The sequence below is a fragment of the Balaenoptera musculus genome, chromosome 19 (genome assembly GCF_009873245.2).
Source record: "Balaenoptera musculus isolate JJ_BM4_2016_0621 chromosome 19, mBalMus1.pri.v3, whole genome shotgun sequence".
Lineage (NCBI taxonomy): Eukaryota > Metazoa > Chordata > Mammalia > Artiodactyla > Balaenopteridae > Balaenoptera > Balaenoptera musculus.
In genome coordinates this window covers 53,471,353-53,488,147 of record NC_045803.1, presented here as the reverse complement: position 1 = coordinate 53,488,147, position 16,795 = coordinate 53,471,353, and the positions used below count along the sequence as shown (strand labels likewise).

The window sequence follows — 16,795 nt, the reverse complement described above, 5'->3', positions numbered from 1 at the left end:
AGGAAAAATTAGTGGGTCAAACATCTGAGGGCTTAACACATACCTGACACATCTTAGAGCACTTGTGAAAAGCTGTGACTTTATCAAAGGAATAAACAAATCCAGGGTGATTTTTCCTGCCGAACTTCCTGGTCACGCACTACACCCACATGAAGCATAACAAGGAAGGCTCTGAGGATAAGATGGACGGTCTCGGCTTCAAGAAAGGCGCATGCGTCTTGGCTCCTGTGGCCTTTTGAGCTAATTACACTGGCCTGTGTCTGAAATATGACGGAATTCAGGATCAAGGTAAATTGGACGTCCCGGCATTGACCTTTGGTGTGTCTGAAACCAAGAAGAAAAGATGTGGTGTGCCAGGCTTCCTCATTGGTCTGGTATTTTACCTGTCTTCCTAAACAAGGAAAACAAACCACGGACATACTTTTCTTCCCCGCAGAACTGCGTCCTTTTTCATGACTAGGTCTGGGTACTGTTTGGCAATGGGAATTCAGTAGAATAGCAGTGGGGAAGCATTTTTTAAATACCAACTTCTTCTCAAACGTTTAAAGTAGAATAACGAATAGGTGAGTGACTGTCCCATTTGTCAACTCTTTTCCGTTCCTGCCACCCAAATGCAGGCCTCCATCACATGTTTCTTAGGCCACCATGGTTGACACTTCCTCCCAATCCATCTTATCAAGGCTGGAAGCACTGAGGTCTCCAGAGGAGAAGAGTAGATGGTCTTCATTCTGCCATCCACGGAGTTTGGGTTTTTGTTTAATGGGATCTATGAGCTGAGCATGAAATGGAAATGCTGGGATGGTAGAAGAGTTTTTGAGGAACCAACAGAGGAAGAAAGAGAGGAGAGATCAGGGACAGCTGGGAGAGGAACCCTTGTGGGGAATTTGGGGTTGGTGTTCCATGTGAACTGTCTTCCTTGTCTTCCCAGGAGATCTTCAGTAAAATATCCTTTTCTTTTTTTCTTTTTTAATTAATTAATTAATTTATTTATTTTTGGCTGTGTTGGGTCTTCATTTCTGTGCGAGGGCTTTCTCCAGTTGCAGCGAGCGGGGGCTACTCTTCATCGCAGTGCGCGGGCCTCTCACTGTTGCGGCCTCTCCCGTTGCGGAGCACAGGCTCCAGACGCGCAGGCTCAGTAGTTGTGGCTCACGGGCCCAGTTGCTCCGCGGCATGTGGGATCTTCCCAGACCAGGGCTCGAACCCGTGTCCCCTGCATTGGCAGGCAGATTCTTAACAACTGCGCCACCAGGGAAGCCCCTCTTTTTTTCTTTTTTAAAATATCCGTCCCTTTTTGGTACATTATAGAGTTGGATTTCTTTGTTGGCGGAATTCATTCTTTCAACAAATAGTTAATTTGTTGGTAGAGCCTGCATCTACCAGGCAGTGTTCTAGAGGATAGAGTAGTGAATAAAACTTACCCAACACAGAACAACTTGGATGAAAACAAACAACAACTTGGATGGCACTTCCCTGGTGGTCCAGTGGTTACGAATCCGCCTTCCAATGCAGAGGATGGGGGTTCGATCCCTGGTCGGGGAACTAAGACCCCACATGCCGCGGGGCAACTAAGATCACGTGCTCTGGAGCCTATGCGCCACAATTAGAGAGAAGCCCGGGAGCCGCAACTAAGACCCGACGCAGCCAAATAAATAAATAAAAGGAAAGCAAAACAACAACAACAACTTGGGTGAATCTCCAAGGAATTCTGCTGACGGGACCCCCTTTCCTGTATGGCTCTGGCACGCCTCGCCACCCTGGTTCTCAGCATCAGGCAAGACAGGACTCAATCCTGGATTCCAGCCCCTCCATACCCTCCTGCAGTGGGGGACGCCCACACCAGTCTGCTGTCCCACTGGGTGTACAACGAGGCACCTGGCGGACTATGAACCGTCTAGCTCTGCCCCTCTGTTTTACTGCCTTAGAAGATCTTCAGAGGAAAGAAGCCATGTAAGATTAAAATAAGGTCTGAAAAGCCTTTAAAGTTTTATTATTTTGTATTACGCCACGCCTTGCATGGAATGACCACAAAGTACACGCCTTCTGGGTCACGTAGTCTACTGACAGCGCAGGGTTGAGAAAGCTAGAACTCACGCTCTAGTCCACGGGAAAGAAGGGAGGGAGGGAAGGGAAAGAAAGGTGGGGAGGGAGGAGCAACGATAAATATTTCTGTGTCTCTTCTCCAATGGGTCAGTGGCTGCCCATTCCAGGAGCAATGATTATGTGCCTTAATACAATTGCTGATTCATGGTCACGGTCTTTATACTAAAGGAAAGGGGCTTTTAGCAGTGCTAGAGCTAATCAATAAATATTTGATCAACTTTCAAACAAGGTTCTTACGGCCAAAATAAAATGAAAGAAAAGAAACTGATAGAAGCTCTATCTCTGTAACTCTGTCTCAAAGCAACTGTGGAAAGAATAAGTGCAAAATAAAACGAAGGGCCCCCCTGCCCCCCACCCAGGGAGGGACCGCCCTTGAGTCTGGCAGAGCCGTTCTCCAGGGCCCAGGCCCCCACGCAGTCAGGTCCTTGGGGCCACACGGCGCTCGGCAGCCCCGTCCCGCTCCTCCCGGGAAGGGGCCTGCTTCCCTGCCTCCCAGTCGGCACCTGGGACGAACAGCCCGTGGAGATCCAGGTGCATCTCTACATCAGCGGAGGCACGAGCCAATTCTGTAAAAGTTTTGGCATCCAGAACCAGCAGAAAAGGCAGCTTCTGGGGATCCGTAGAGACAATGGCTGATAAGATAATCCCTTTGGGGAAACAAAAAGAGACACTTTGTAAAAGTGCAGCCTTGAACCTGGTCCAGCTGCGGGGATAAGTTTCTCAGCTCTATCTCCCTGTCCTTTGAATGTAAGTATCTAATCAAAACAGAAGCGAAGCGAATTTGATATTCTGTGGGAGCAGAAGGGAAAGGCCAGGGCAATCGGAAGGCTTGGCTGAACCAGTCCCCTCACCTTTCTGAGCCTCAGTCTCTTCATCTGTAGAGTGGGGATAATCCTCCCCACCCTCAGAGGGCTGCTGAGAGGATCTTGCACTGTCAGTTATGAAAGCACTTTGTAAATCATTACATGCACTGAAGAATGGCTATTTTCCTACTATTTAGAAACTCCAGTTATAGAGAATCAGCTTTGACGCTGCACTTAGGCTAATATCCGTCACCCGGCTAAACCCAGACCAGTTGCGCTCAAATGGCATTTGAATGAGTCCAACTCATCTCATGCATGTGCAGCTTTCCCCTCTGTAAAATGGGAATATTCCAAATACCCACTCTCAAGGGACAGAGGGCTAAATGAAATAGTGCATGTAAACTTCCAGCAAATATGTGTGATTCTTCCCAAGGCCTCCCGGGTTCCAGAGTGGCTGAGGGCAGCTGAGGTCAGATCGGCTTGAATTCAACCCTCCTCTGTATGCACTGGGCGTGTGACCGACCGTGGGTAAGGTACCTCACTCTCTGAGCCTCTCCTTTGGTGGAATGAAGACCAGGTTGCTCCCTGCCCACAAGAGATTGTGCAGGACGCACTTGCCCAGCCCAGGGGGAGGCCAGCCTCAGCAGGAGGTGGCACCAACCATCCCCCACCTTGGAGGTGACAGTGACACGGGGTCCCTTACCTGGCATGCAGTGCAGTGCAGGTCGACAGGAAGGCACCACCCAGGTAGAAAACCACTCCCTTCTCACCTGAGGGAAGCAGCTGGCAGGCTTAGCGGGGCAGCCTGCCCTTCCCCAGAGGTGTGGGCAGCCCCACCCAGGCTTCTAGTACCCTCCTTAGCATCCCTAGCGGGTGGGCAGGGCACTTCTGGGGCAAAGGCAGAATCAAAGAGGGAAAGGACCATTTGGTCAGGTGGAAACCTGGACAAGAGAGGAGGGCCACAAGCATTTCTAGGTGCTCCACGGAAAACTTACATGCTTAGAGGAGTTACAAATTCAGACGCAGCCATTGCAATGGATTTTAAAACCAAGATTCTATACTCTGGGCAAGGGTAGTGCTGCTCCGTGGAAAGGAAGTGGGCTTTTGTGTTGCAACAATTTAATCACCCCGGAAGGGAGGTCTGACCTTCTGCTCCTGGGAGATGACCTCTAAGCCCTTGGACTGATGGTCTGATGAGAGTGCCTTTGTTTACCTGGGGCCACTGCATATAACCCATCCTAGCAAAGTGATTTAGGGGGAGGCCTGGGCCACAGGTGTCAGCTCAACCTCCAGAGGGGCCGAAGACTGGAGGTCACCATGTCTGCATGACCACGCCCCACATGGGCTCCGACACGGGGCTTGGAGAGCTTCCCTGGTTGGCCACACTCCGTGGACGTCGCTGGGGAAGTTGGCGTGGTCCTACCCCCCGCAGGAGAGGGCCAGCGGAAACCCCATGCACAGGACTCTCCTGGATCCTGCCCCACTCACCTTTTCTCTTTCAATCTGCACCCTTTCGCCGGGATAAACCGTAACCATGAGTACAACAGCTTTCGGTGTGTTCTGTGAGTTCTCCTCTTGAAACTGAGGGTGGTCTTGGGAACCCCCGAACTTGCAGCTGGTGTCAGAAGTGGGGGTGGGCTGGGGGACTCCCTCATCCCACAGCTTTGGACTCAGACACACCTGGGCTGCAAAGCATGACTCCCTCAGCTGTGTGATGCGGGGCGCTCACTGCCCCCGAACGACGTCTCTGTTTGAGGGGTGATCACACGCACAATGCAGCAAGCGGGCTGCCCTTCCCGGGGCCTTACCGTGATCCTCGTCCTCGGCACCCGGTGTGGGCACGAACACCGGCTCCGCCGGCCAGCAGCGCGCCTCTCCCCACTTCAAGGACGACTTCGTGAGAATGTCGTATTTTATTATCTGCGCGTCCAACGGGGAGAAACATGGGAATGAGCGGTTGGAGAGCATGCTTATTCCCTGCGAATAGGAAGGCATCAAGGCCCCAGAGAGAGGGGAGTGCACTCTGACACTGGCGAACGTAGACCCCAAATGGCATCTGCCTCTGGTCAGTGTAACAACAGAAACAAAAGCAGCTCGCTTCCTCCTCCGACTTTAAGCAAAGGTCCTCCCGCCACTGCAGAGCTGACAGTACACACTGAATTCTTTCAGAAATAAAACCACTGGATTTATCTGGTACTTGGCACTATATTGCAATTTTTATACACATTAGATAAACTAAAGTATTCAATGCAAACCTTTAAAGTATAATATGATTCCTTTGTTGTTTTAAAAGTGTGAGTCCCTGGCTTTCTCTCAATCTCTAATAGGTCTCTTTCCCCCGAGGGTGTGGGATGAGTGGGGAGTGACTCGGGGTGTGCGTATGTGTGTGTGGGAACCTTAATTTTTTGCTTTGTACATTTCTGCACAGCTTGCATTTAAAAAAAAAATTTTTCCATTTTATTACTAAAAACTGAAGCTACTAAGGAAAACTGATGTCTGTACAGCACTCAGCACGGTCCCTGGGAAACAGCAAGTGTTCAAACAAATAGCAGTTTAAAAACCAAAATATGAATAGCTATGCTGTACACCTGAAACTAACACGATATTGTAAGTCATCTATACTTCAATTTAAAAATAAGTTAATAAAAAAAAAAAAAGTAAGTCCTCCTAGTTTCAGCTCCGTCCTCTCTGCTTGAGACAGTGAGTTCCTTGAGGGCAGGAACTGGGATCTCCCTGTTCGCTTCATTTTCCTCGGTGCCTACCACATTGTAGCACATAGCTGGTGCTCAATAAACATGCATCCAAAAAAGAAATCAATGGATAAACTCCAGCCACCACATCTTTCCTGAGCGACAGCCCATTGGGTGCAATTCCCTCTCCTGGATGGCCCATCGTTGCTTCCAGTGTATTTTGTCCCAAGCTGACGTCACTTTCTGACTTACTCCCACCCCAAGGGGACCTCGGTTCTGACCTCCCTGAGAACCTGGGAACTCAGCTTTGCAGACAGACACGATGGTTATAGGCTGCCATCTCCCAAGGACTAGTACCTTGGTTGGGATGGGGCTCCACTGGACTTCAGCAGCAAAGACATAGCGGTATCGCTTCCCGTTGTGAGCGTAATTGATCCGAGGCAGCTCTAAGCCTAGAGAGAAATGACACAGCTGACAAAGCCCCCTTCACCGAGAGCTGGGACCACCTGTCTTTTGTGGCATCCAGGCCGGGCATCCTTTTCACAAAAACGGTTCCCAAGCCAGGATCCCTGAACTTGATTCAGGCCCTGGATTGGATCAAGGGTGATCATTGGGCAGGAGGAGGGAACTTCTGATAACTACCCCAGCTCCATTAGAAGCTCCATTAAGAGCAAGGTAAGATAGACCTGGGTTTTTAAGTGTATAAACATCTTTAATTATCCAAGATAGAAATCAAAGAAAATTGCATGATTAAAATCAGAGGCTACTGCAATTTTTTAAAGCTCCTTTAAAAAAAATTGTGTGCATGCACATGTGTGGGTGTGAATAGAACCTTCTGAAGCCGTGGAAGGAGCATCAGTGGGGAATATTTAAATAAATCTGGTGAAATCATATAATAACATTATACAAAAGTAACATTTACAAAGAATTTTAATAACATGGGGAAATGTCTACATCATAAGATTAAATGTAAAAGGCTGCTTATGGAATTATCTCCACTGTGTTATAAATGAAGAGAAAAAGTTTGGAAGCATTGCTGGGGTGATAACTTCCTCATGGTGGTTTATAGTTTGTACTGTCCATTCTAAGTTTCTCATTGTGTGAAATTTTCATTATAACTATTATCTTTGTAATCCAAAAAGCCTTGAAAATGTGTCCATTTCCATGCATATACATTTATATATGCTTGTTGTGTCAAATTAAATTTCTAAGTCTGAATATTGAAATGAAAGTCCCTCTTATGAAATATTGCAGATAGTTGGAGCCAACTGCTGGTGAAAATACAATGTCCAAGAAAAGAAGAAGCAGAGATGGAAACATGTGCCACATAAAAGCCTCCTGAAGAGGACCCAGGGCATAAATGGTTATCGGGCTCAGTGGGGAGGGAAGTGGGGTGGAGAACTAAGAAGGGAAGATGTCCAATCCCACAGGCGAGTAATCACGAAACTCCCAAGAGACAGGTCAAGATGAACATGAGGATGAGGGACCACCCACACACTCAACTCAGAAAAAAGATGCCCACTGTTGGTCCCAGAGTAGGTCTGAGACTCCCTGTGATGCTCCTGGGTCCCTGGAACCTGGTCTGGTACCCCCCTTTCCTCCACTCTGTAAATGACCAGCTATACGCCCATGGTTAAGTAAAATGTGATTCATCCCTGTGAATTCTATTCTATTCTATTGTCCGGCTATTAAAGCCATGCTCTTGAAGAATCTTTGGAATGTGGGAAAATTCCCAGGCTACGTTCATTAAGTGGAAGAAGCCATTTCAGAACATTCTAGATGGTATGGTATGCATTTTGTATAACCGTAAATGCAGAGGTTAAGGGTTTTTCGAGTCAGTGAAGCCTGGGTTCAGATGCTGGCTCTGCTGCCCAACTTCAGGCAAGTTATCGAATTATTCTCAGCTCTGCTGTCCTCGGTTCTAAAGCATGAACAGTACGTGGCAGCCCCTGCCTCTTAGAGGTGTTCTAATCACGGCTGCTTTTAGCTAGACCCTCACTGTGGGCCAGGCCCTCAGCTAAGCCCCTTACATGCATGGGCTCAGCTAACGTGATAAGAACAGGATGAGACTGGGGAGGAAAGGACGGGAAGTTGGGGAGCCCCTAGAAGAGGGCCTGGCATGCGCCAAGCAATGCCTACGTGATGGAAAGACTGAATGGATGTTTCCAAACGGGCGTCACAGGTGGAGGGATTATGAAGGATTTGTCTACGGTCATGCTTTTCAGCGCTGCCCAAGGTTGCTACGATAAACAAGAATTCCCTTCCCAGAAATAAAACGACCGTAGTGTTTTACTCCTCCATCTGCCCATGTGAGTGACAGGTGAGCAGAGATGGAAGTTGATGCCTTAAGAATGGGGACGAACATGTCTATGTTCACTTCCAAAGACTCTGAGAGGCTGGGGCACCACACAGAACCCATTATGGGATCCGTGGGATGCCATGTGTAGACGTGGTTCTTAGTGGGCAAATCTGAGGTCGTCCTAGCAGAGTCCCCAGGACTGTCCTTCCAGACGCCTGGCCCTGGCGTGGGGCAGCGATATGGGGAGCCGGGCTCCCAGCCTAGAGCCCCGCCCGCCACTCCCCAGCCCTGTCCTGGGCAGGCCTGTTCGTTCCACGCTTAAGTACTGAGCACACCCTGCTCTAAGCCAGACTTCTGTCACGTGCCGGTGACAACACTGAGCACACAAACACGGCCCCCACCCCACGGGCTTCTGCGCTAGGGCAGTGGTCCTCAATCAGGTTGGAGGCCAGGGACGCTGCTCAACATCCTCCGATGCCCAGGGCAGCCCTCACCGCAAGAATGACCCGGCCCCCGTATCAGCAGTGCCCACATTGGGACGCCCTGCTCTGGTGGGTGCTTCTCTCCGAGGGGGTTTATGTTCTGGGTGTAGCTCAGCCTTTCTGAGGCCCAGTTTTCTCCTCTGGCAAACGGGGCTGATAGCACCGATTCTGCAGGGTGTTCTGAGTGTGCACAGGTAGAAATCTGCACATGCCATGCCTTTCAGTAAGTCAGCGTTCAATACACAGCAGCATTTGATACAGAGAACAAACTAGTGGCTACCAGTTGAGGGGGGCGATATAGGGGTGGGGGAGAGGGGGGTACAAACTATTGGGTGTAAGACAGGCTCAAGGATGTATTGTACAACACAGGGAATACAACCAATACTTTGTAATAACTATAAATGGAAAGTAACCTTTAAAAACTGCACAAAAAATTTAAATTCAAAAAAATAAACTTTTAAAAAGAAAGCAAAAAAACCCTAAAAAAACCACGGAAGCATTTGAAAGGCTAGCCGTGAAAGTCCCTGTGTCCTCAACGACCACTCGAGTACCTCCCTGGGAGGGGTATGAAGATACTTGAAAGAGAAGTGTCCCCAAATGCCTTCCCTTGGGCGTCCCAACAGCCTTCCTCTCAGTCCCTCGGCCACGCACATCTCCTCTGCATCAGAAAGAGGTATCTTCTGCCCATTTTTGGATTGGGTTGTTCGTTTTTTTGTTATTGAGCTGCATGAGCTGCTTGTAAATCTTGGAGATTAATCCTTTGTCAGTTGCTTCATTTGCCAATATTTTCTCCCATTCTGATGGTTGTCTTTTGGTCTTGTTTATGGTTTCCTTTGCTGTGCAAAAGCTTTTAAGTTTCATTAGGTCCCATTTGTTTATTTGTGTTCTTATTTCCATTTCTCTGGGAGCTGGGTCAAAAAGAATCTTGCTGTGATGTATGTCATAGAGTGTTCTGCCTATGTTTTCCTCTAAGACCTAAATAGACATTTCTCCAAAGAAGATATACAGATGGCCTACAGACACATGAAAGAATGCTCAACATCATTAATCATTAGAGAAATGCAAATCAAAACTACAATGAGATATCATCTCACACCGGTCAGAATGGCCATCATCAAAAAATCTAGAAACAATAAATGCTGGAGAGGGTGTGGAGGAAAGGGAACACTCTTGCACTGTTGGTGGGAATGTAAATTGATACAGCCACTATGGAGAACAGTATGGAGGTTCCTTAAAAAACTACAAATAGAACTACCATACGACCCAGCAATCCCACTACTGGGTATATACCCTGAGAAAACCATAGGTCAAAAAGTGTCATGTACCACAATGTTCATTGCAGCTCTATTTACAATAGCCAGGACCTGGAAGCAACCTAAATGTCCATCGACAGATGAATGGATAAAGAAGATGTGGCACATATATACAATGGAATATTACTCAGCCATAAAAAGAAATGAAATGGAGGTATTTGTAATGAGGTGGATGGAGTTAGAGTCTGTCATACAGAGTGAAGTAAGTCAGAAAGAGAAAAACAAATACAGTATGCTAACACATATATACGGAATCTAAGGAAAAAAAAAAAAAAAAAAGGCCATGAAGAACCTAGTGGCAAGACGGGAATAAAGACACAGACCTACTAGAGAATGGACTTGAGGATATGGGGAGGGGGTGGGGTGAGATGGGACAGGGTAAGAGAGTGTCATGGACATATATACACTACCAAATGTAAAATAGATAGCTAGTGGGAAGCAGCCGCATAGCACAGGGAGATCAGCTCGGTGCTTTGTGACCACCTAGAGGGGTGGGATGGGGAGGGTGGGAGGGAGGGAGATGCAAGAGGGAAGAGAAATGGGAACCTATTGTATATGTATAACTGATTCACTTTGTTATAAAGCAGAAGCTAACACACTATTGTAAGGCAATTATACTTCAATAAAGATGTTTAAAGAAAAAAAAAAAAAAAAAAAAAAGAAAGAGGTATCATATAAAGAGGACATTCAGCCCCTCCCTAAACACAGGAGAGAGGATGCATTTTACCTTCATAAAGCAACTCCGGCTGGCAGTAGACTTGGTCCTCTTTTTCCTTCAGGGCTCTTGCTGTTGTAGATGACAGTTTGATTAAATTGGAGCCCGCCTCTGCATTCTGAAAGAATCGGTTTTCCAGAAAAATAAAAACTTGGTATCCAGAACAAATATTTGTTTTACTGTGCACATGTTAAAAAATGCTTTAGTGTCTGTCACCTTGTTCTGGCCTCACATTAACCACCAGAAGCAGCTATTATATGATTGGTCTTTTCAGTTAAAAATGAGAACTGGGGGCTGGAAGTGACTCCCCGAAGAGGGCAAAGCTGGTGGGTGGTAGAAGGGGGGCCCTAAAAACCCTGGATCTTTTCTTCTACTCTGGGCTGCCTGATCCCTCACAGGTGAATTAATGTACTTATAAGTTCTCACTTTTTAAATACTGGATGATTCACCTGTAAAAGACTGCATCAGTCATTAAATAGGTGTTTATAAAGAGTTCATAATAACATGTGGAATGCTCATGATAGAATACTGAGTGAAAAAAGCAGCAGAGTAAACTGCATACACAGTCTGAGCTCAACCATGTTAAACAAAGAAAAAGAAAAAGAAATTACATTGAAAAGAGCCTGGGAGAAATACCAAATAGTAACAATATAGCATGCGGTGGGATTATGGAGACTTTCATTTCTTTTTCTAGGCTTTTCTAGATTTTCAGTATTTTCTCCTATGAAAATGTACCCCTGTTGAAAAGAAAACAAACATGCAATAAAAATTACTTGGGAGAAAAATATCTATCTAGGACATCTCTTGGTCTCAAGTGACAATCAGACTTTGTTCAGTACTTTACCATCATCGTTGTAACGCAGGAGAGAGACTGAACACAATTAATTAAATATCTATTGAGCATATACTACTCCCTGTGTCCCCACATACTCTCTACGGGACCTTGAACAGCTTACTTGGTATCTCTGAAGTTCAGTTTCCCCATCTGTATAATGAGGTATAGCACAAGCATCGTATAAATAGTATGTGCGTCTCCGAGTTATTATGCAGATTAAATAAAACAATCCATGCAGTTGGTTTATAAGAGGGCCTGGTTAGCGGTAAATGCTAGATAAATGTTAACCGCTATTGATAACATAATTGTATTATTATTATTATTATTTTTACTACTATTACTACTGCCACTACCCCTGGGGGTGAGTTCAGGTTAGGCACTGGAGGAGAAGGAGGAACAAGGCCACAAATCTCTGCACTCATGGAGTTACAGGAGGAGAATTATGGTCATGTCTGACTTCTCATTTAAACTTTTCTCTACTTTCCAAACTTTCCAAAATAAGCTTTTATAATGAAAACAAACCTATTCGAACAATAGCAGCTTTTGGCTGAGAAGGTGGGAAATTTACTGCATCCTAGAAGCTGAACCGTAGGGCCCCTCTGAGATTTGTTTAGGGCGATCCCAATTAACAGAAGAGGAAACTGAGGCCCAGGGAAGGAAAGTGGCTTGCCCAGGGTCACACAGAGGGGAGCAGAGGCTGGGCCCAGAGCTTCGCACTGAGATTCTTCTGCTCAGAAGCAAAAGCACTGCAGGCAGCAGGCAAAGCAAAGCCCCTGAGGCTGGCCGGTTCCCATCCCATAGTTCTCGGCTCAAACATCCCTTTCCCTGACAAGTTAGTCTGCAGTGTCTCCAAGGCATGTGTCCCAAACTGTAGTTATCTCCTTTATGGACCTGCTTCCTTCTTTCATGCTGTCTTCCCTGTGAAGACAGTGATCAGATTTTATTCAGTGCATGGCACGTAGTCAGCTCCCAGGAAGTAACTGCTGAAGCAATGAGCAAATGCATGACTCAATGAGCTTTTCCTTCAACTCTTAAGGGGAGAACATGTGCTTTGCAGGTGCTTGTAAAAATCAAACGAAGGGCGTGAAAAGGTCGTGTAGCGCCTAGCACATCGGGTGACTTGGAAGCAGAAGCTCTGTTTGCCTTCATCTGTATGTGCAGCCCCACATGTGAGAGGCCCTGCCCTGTGCCTTGCTAGTCAAGAGGCAACCACAGGCCTCTTGTGCATGTCCCGGGCTTGATTCTCAGGGAGTCAGTCCGCAGAGACGTTTTCTAGCTGCAGCATGAAACTGGTCAGACTGGTTGAGGCATAAACTGCGAATTTTTCCACACACAGCAGTAATGAACATGACTTGGCAGCTTTCTGTGGCCAATGTGCTCAACTGTGGGAAGAAATCACTTTCCAGCCAGAATTCAACGAAATCCTGCAGTCTGGCTTTGAAATTCCTCAACTCGAGGGAACTCCCATGAGAAGCAGTAATCTCAATAATCCCGCAAAACACTGGCTTTGGAGTTTGGCAGCCTTGGGTGTGAAGTATGACTGTAGAGCTTTCTATGTGAACTTGAGCAGGCCTCCCACAGCCTACGTGAACTTGAGCCTGCTTCCTCGTTTGTATAAAGGGGGGCAATCCGTAACTTTTGGACGGGTGGCGAGTACAAGCGAAGGTCCCTTTGACCTGCGTCTGGGGATTGTGGCTAGGATTAAATTAAATAATGGTTATGAAAACACCTGATCCAGGGCCAGACCATCGTAGGCAGTAATTTGGAGCCAGACAGACATGCATTCAAATCCCAACTCAAATCCTCTGGACGATTCTGCCATGTTAGGCAAGTTACTGTCTCTCTCATCTACAGTCATGGGGATGACAAATAACCCCAAGGACTGTCATACAGATTCGGTGAGAAGCATGCAGAGCATTTCACAGGGCCAAAAATTTTCAGGACCCAGGATGAGAGCAGAGGCCCACAAAACCTATGTCCACATATATCAAATTGTTAAGTAAAATACCGTTCTCTCCCGCCTTCCTTTATGCACAGAGCTTCATAATGTTGTGGAACTGTGCTGTCTGATACGGCAAACACCACCAGCCACGCGTAGCTATTTAAATTGAAATTAAATGAAATTTAAAATTCCCTTCCTCGGCTGCACTGGCCACATCTCAGTAGCCTAGGTATCTGGCTGCTACTGCTTGGACAGAGAATATTCCTTCATTGCAGCAGGTTCTAGTGCCCAGTGCTGGTCTGGAAGGATGCACGTGAATTCAGAATTCCAGGACTCCTTGGCATTCTGAGCCAGAAGCAGCTGGCAGGGTGAAGGCTGGCCACTGGGCCCAGGCTTCCCTCCTCCTTTTCCTCCCACTGCACGGAAGCCCCAGCCAGCCCTGGCCTCCCTGGTGGGTCTGTGGGTCTGCATCCAGCAGCACAGCCTGCCCTTAGGAGGACAGAGGCAGCTGCTGCAGGCTGGCTTGGGTCATTTGTGCAGGGAATTCGGGGATCCCAGGTCACAGTTGGGGTCGGAAGGGTGCCTCTCTGGGTGGACACCCTGTGGCCCTGTGAATTCCTCACCCAGTGAAGAAGGGACACTGATGGAGAAAGGCCAGAGCAGGGGGCCCCTCTGGCCTGGGTCTAAGAGCAGAAAAGGCATCTGACACAGGGCCGGGCACAGAGTGAGCTCTCGAGAAATGGTGGCTTCTCTTATTATTGGGTCTTCATTTTTGCACTTGAAAACAAGACAAAAACCAAATCTACTGAGCCAGGAGTTGGAACCACCCCTTCTAGCTCCAAAATGCCAGCCCCGCCCCCTCCTGGAGCCCTGCAGGACGAGGGCAGGGTGGCTGGCAGGGACTGTCTGCACCGCCCATGCCCCTTGGGGCCCAGCCCCACCTTAAACAACTCCCGCACCACCCTACACAAACAGGCAGAGGGTGCCAGTGGCCCCCTCCTTCCTTTGACCCCAGCTGGCCCAAACGCCAGAGAAGCTGGGGCAGCTGGGAGGCCCCAGACTTTTGAACACACTTCAGTATAGCCCATTCTATGTGGAAGGCACTTTCCACTTGGGAAATGTTCCAAGCGCTAAAGGAAGACCTTGTGCCCTTTTAGAGACCTTGCTTCACCTTTTTCATTCATTCATCGTTCATTCATTTATTTAAAATATCTAAGGGCTTAATGAGAACCCTCTGAGTACCAGACCCTGTGATGGGCTCAGGGGATAAACTGCTGACAAGACCAAGAGTCCCAGCCCTCTGGGAGCTTTAACAGGAAGCTCATTATACCTGCCATCAATGTGAGCAAAGAGCTGCAGGTGCCATTAGAATGTACAAACCCACTGAGGGAGTCAGGATGCCAGACCTGAAGGATGAGCAGGGATTAGAATCCCCTGGAGGTTGTGCCTTCACTGGGCTGGTCTCAGAGTCCCCAGGTAAGTCCAACCCGCAGCCGGGAGAGGAGCAGAGCTCTCACGGGAAGAAGACAGGGTTGCAGGCAGAGGGACAGCAACGTGCAAAGGCCCCAGACTGAAGAGCATTTGAGAAAGGGCGGCATCCCCTAAGGCCCTTCCCTAATATGCTTTTGGACGGGATGGAATCAGAGCCGCCGGATCTGGACACATAGGCCATGTCTGTAGCTCGACTTTCCCCTTTCAACACGCAGGTGGGGCGACTTGAAAGTGAAGCAAGGAGACATTTTTAAGGGACAATAAACAGCAATTAAAAAGCGTGACCGGAGCTACCCTTCCCAGCGCTCACTCTTCTTTGCAGACGGCTCACACAGTGCCTTTTTAAAATACACGTGCTAAACTTCTTAGCTTGGTTCCAAGGAAGCAAATCATTTCTAGAGCTTGATAAAAGGTTATAAAATCCTGCAGTGTGTGGGCAGCGGAAGGGAGTGTTTCCTCTCTGTGTATCATCCACAGGCTGAGGCCTCCACAAGGTGGGGGTGGGGTGGGAGGTGGGGTGGAGGTGGGCAGGCCTCAGGATTTGCCACCTGTGTGCTTTGTGACACCCCCATTGCATCCTGGAGCCAGGAGACACCCCAAGCGCTGCACTATGGAACTTCCCAGAGTGAGGGGCACAGAGGCCAGGGGCTCAGATGATGATTTTGTGGGACACGGCCGTTCATTCAATAGCCCTGAATCACATGGGGAGAAAGTTAATCCCTTTTTCTCTTCCAGTCTTTCCGACTGGGTCCAGGCGAGAGTCTCAGTTAAGTGCCACTATGTGTTTGACACCTAATACTTTTCCAATGTTCTCTTTAAGGAAGAGATCAGGTCTTGGCTAGAGCAACAGCATCAGGCTAGAGCTCAGGACCTGCGCTTATTACCAGCCCTTCACGCGCATCTGCACTTCCATCCACAGCATGCAATGCTGGCTTTCCACTGGGTCGTGATAGGTTTCCTTCCACGTGAGTTAAGGGAAGAGTGAGTTGATTTAAATGAAAACATGATTTTGTAAATGTTAACAGAGGTGATAGGAAGTACGGTGAAAATCATGACAGAGATACACAAATGACTGCAGATGGGGAAATGCTGGAGAGAGGAGAAAGGACCCAGCTCTGGAGTTGGAGAAAGGACCCAGCTCTGGAATTGGACAAAGCTGGGTTCAGATGCGGGTCTTCCGCCCACTGGTTGGGAGGTGCCTGAACTCCTGCATAGAGGCGCCTGGAGGGTGGGAGAAGCCTCCCTGGCCATGTAGGAGTGTCTTCTGTTCCCTAGGCCTGCAGGGCTCTGAGAGAGGTCAGGGTGACCCTCTGGGACTCTTTCCAGGAGTTAGGCCTGCTCGGGAGATCAGCAGAGTTATACCCCTTACCAGCTCCAAGGAAGGGTTTAGAGCCAATCTTGGCTCTGCCACTGGGCTGTGTGACCTTGGGTACATTCCTTAACCTCTCTGAGCCTCAGTTTCTTCATCTGTAAAATGAGGCTAACCTGAGGCTCCCTCCCACAGATTGTTTTGATCATTAAGTTAGGTAAGGAAAATACAATGCTTAGCAAAGTACCTGGCACATAGAGTGCATTGAGTAAGGATGAGCCATCAAAACTGAATTGAACTGAATTTGGTTTCATTTAAATTAATTAAGTCATGAAGTCAGGAATTTCTGGAGCCAGAAGCCTCTGTAGCCTTTAAAACCAAACCCAGAGCCCTGGCAGCATCAGCCTAATTAAGGATAACGTCTGGCCCAGGGGTCATTTTTAACGTAAGAACAGGACTGTTCAACATCAGGGAGACGGGTAAGCAACTGGTGATGAATCCCCACCATGGACTGCCAGGCCAATATTTAAAATGATGTCATAGAAGACTATTTAATGTCATGGAGAGATGTCTACATATACAAGTAGATGGAAATAGTATGTACAGCAGTATACAAAATAGTATGTACATATTCAGCCATGAAAAAAAATGAGGCCCTGATACGTGCTACAACACTGATGAACTGTGAAAACATGCTTCGTGAAAGAGGCCAGCCACGAAAGACTACATATTGTATGATTCCATTTATATGAGATATCTAGAATAGGCAAATACACAGAGAGAGAAAGTAGATTAGTGGTTACCTGGGGCTGGGGG

General features: G+C 47.7%; 1 protein-coding gene across 1 annotated transcript in view; it reads right to left on the bottom strand.

Annotated features, from left to right (window-relative positions):
* Window positions 1–1,727: 1,727 nt before the first annotated feature.
* The window catches only part of BCO1 (beta-carotene oxygenase 1), a 39,093-nt gene continuing 24,025 nt past the window's right edge, over window positions 1,728–16,795 (bottom strand). Inside the window, exons 8-11 of the mRNA XM_036833801.1 lie at window positions 10,415–10,520; window positions 5,951–6,045; window positions 4,712–4,823; window positions 1,728–2,747 (exon numbers count right to left, since the gene is read on the bottom strand). Of these exons, the coding sequence (XP_036689696.1) occupies window positions 2,518–2,747; window positions 4,712–4,823; window positions 5,951–6,045; window positions 10,415–10,520 (543 nt within the window). The 3' untranslated portion in view covers window positions 1,728–2,517. The remainder of the gene's footprint in view (window positions 2,748–4,711; window positions 4,824–5,950; window positions 6,046–10,414; window positions 10,521–16,795) is intronic.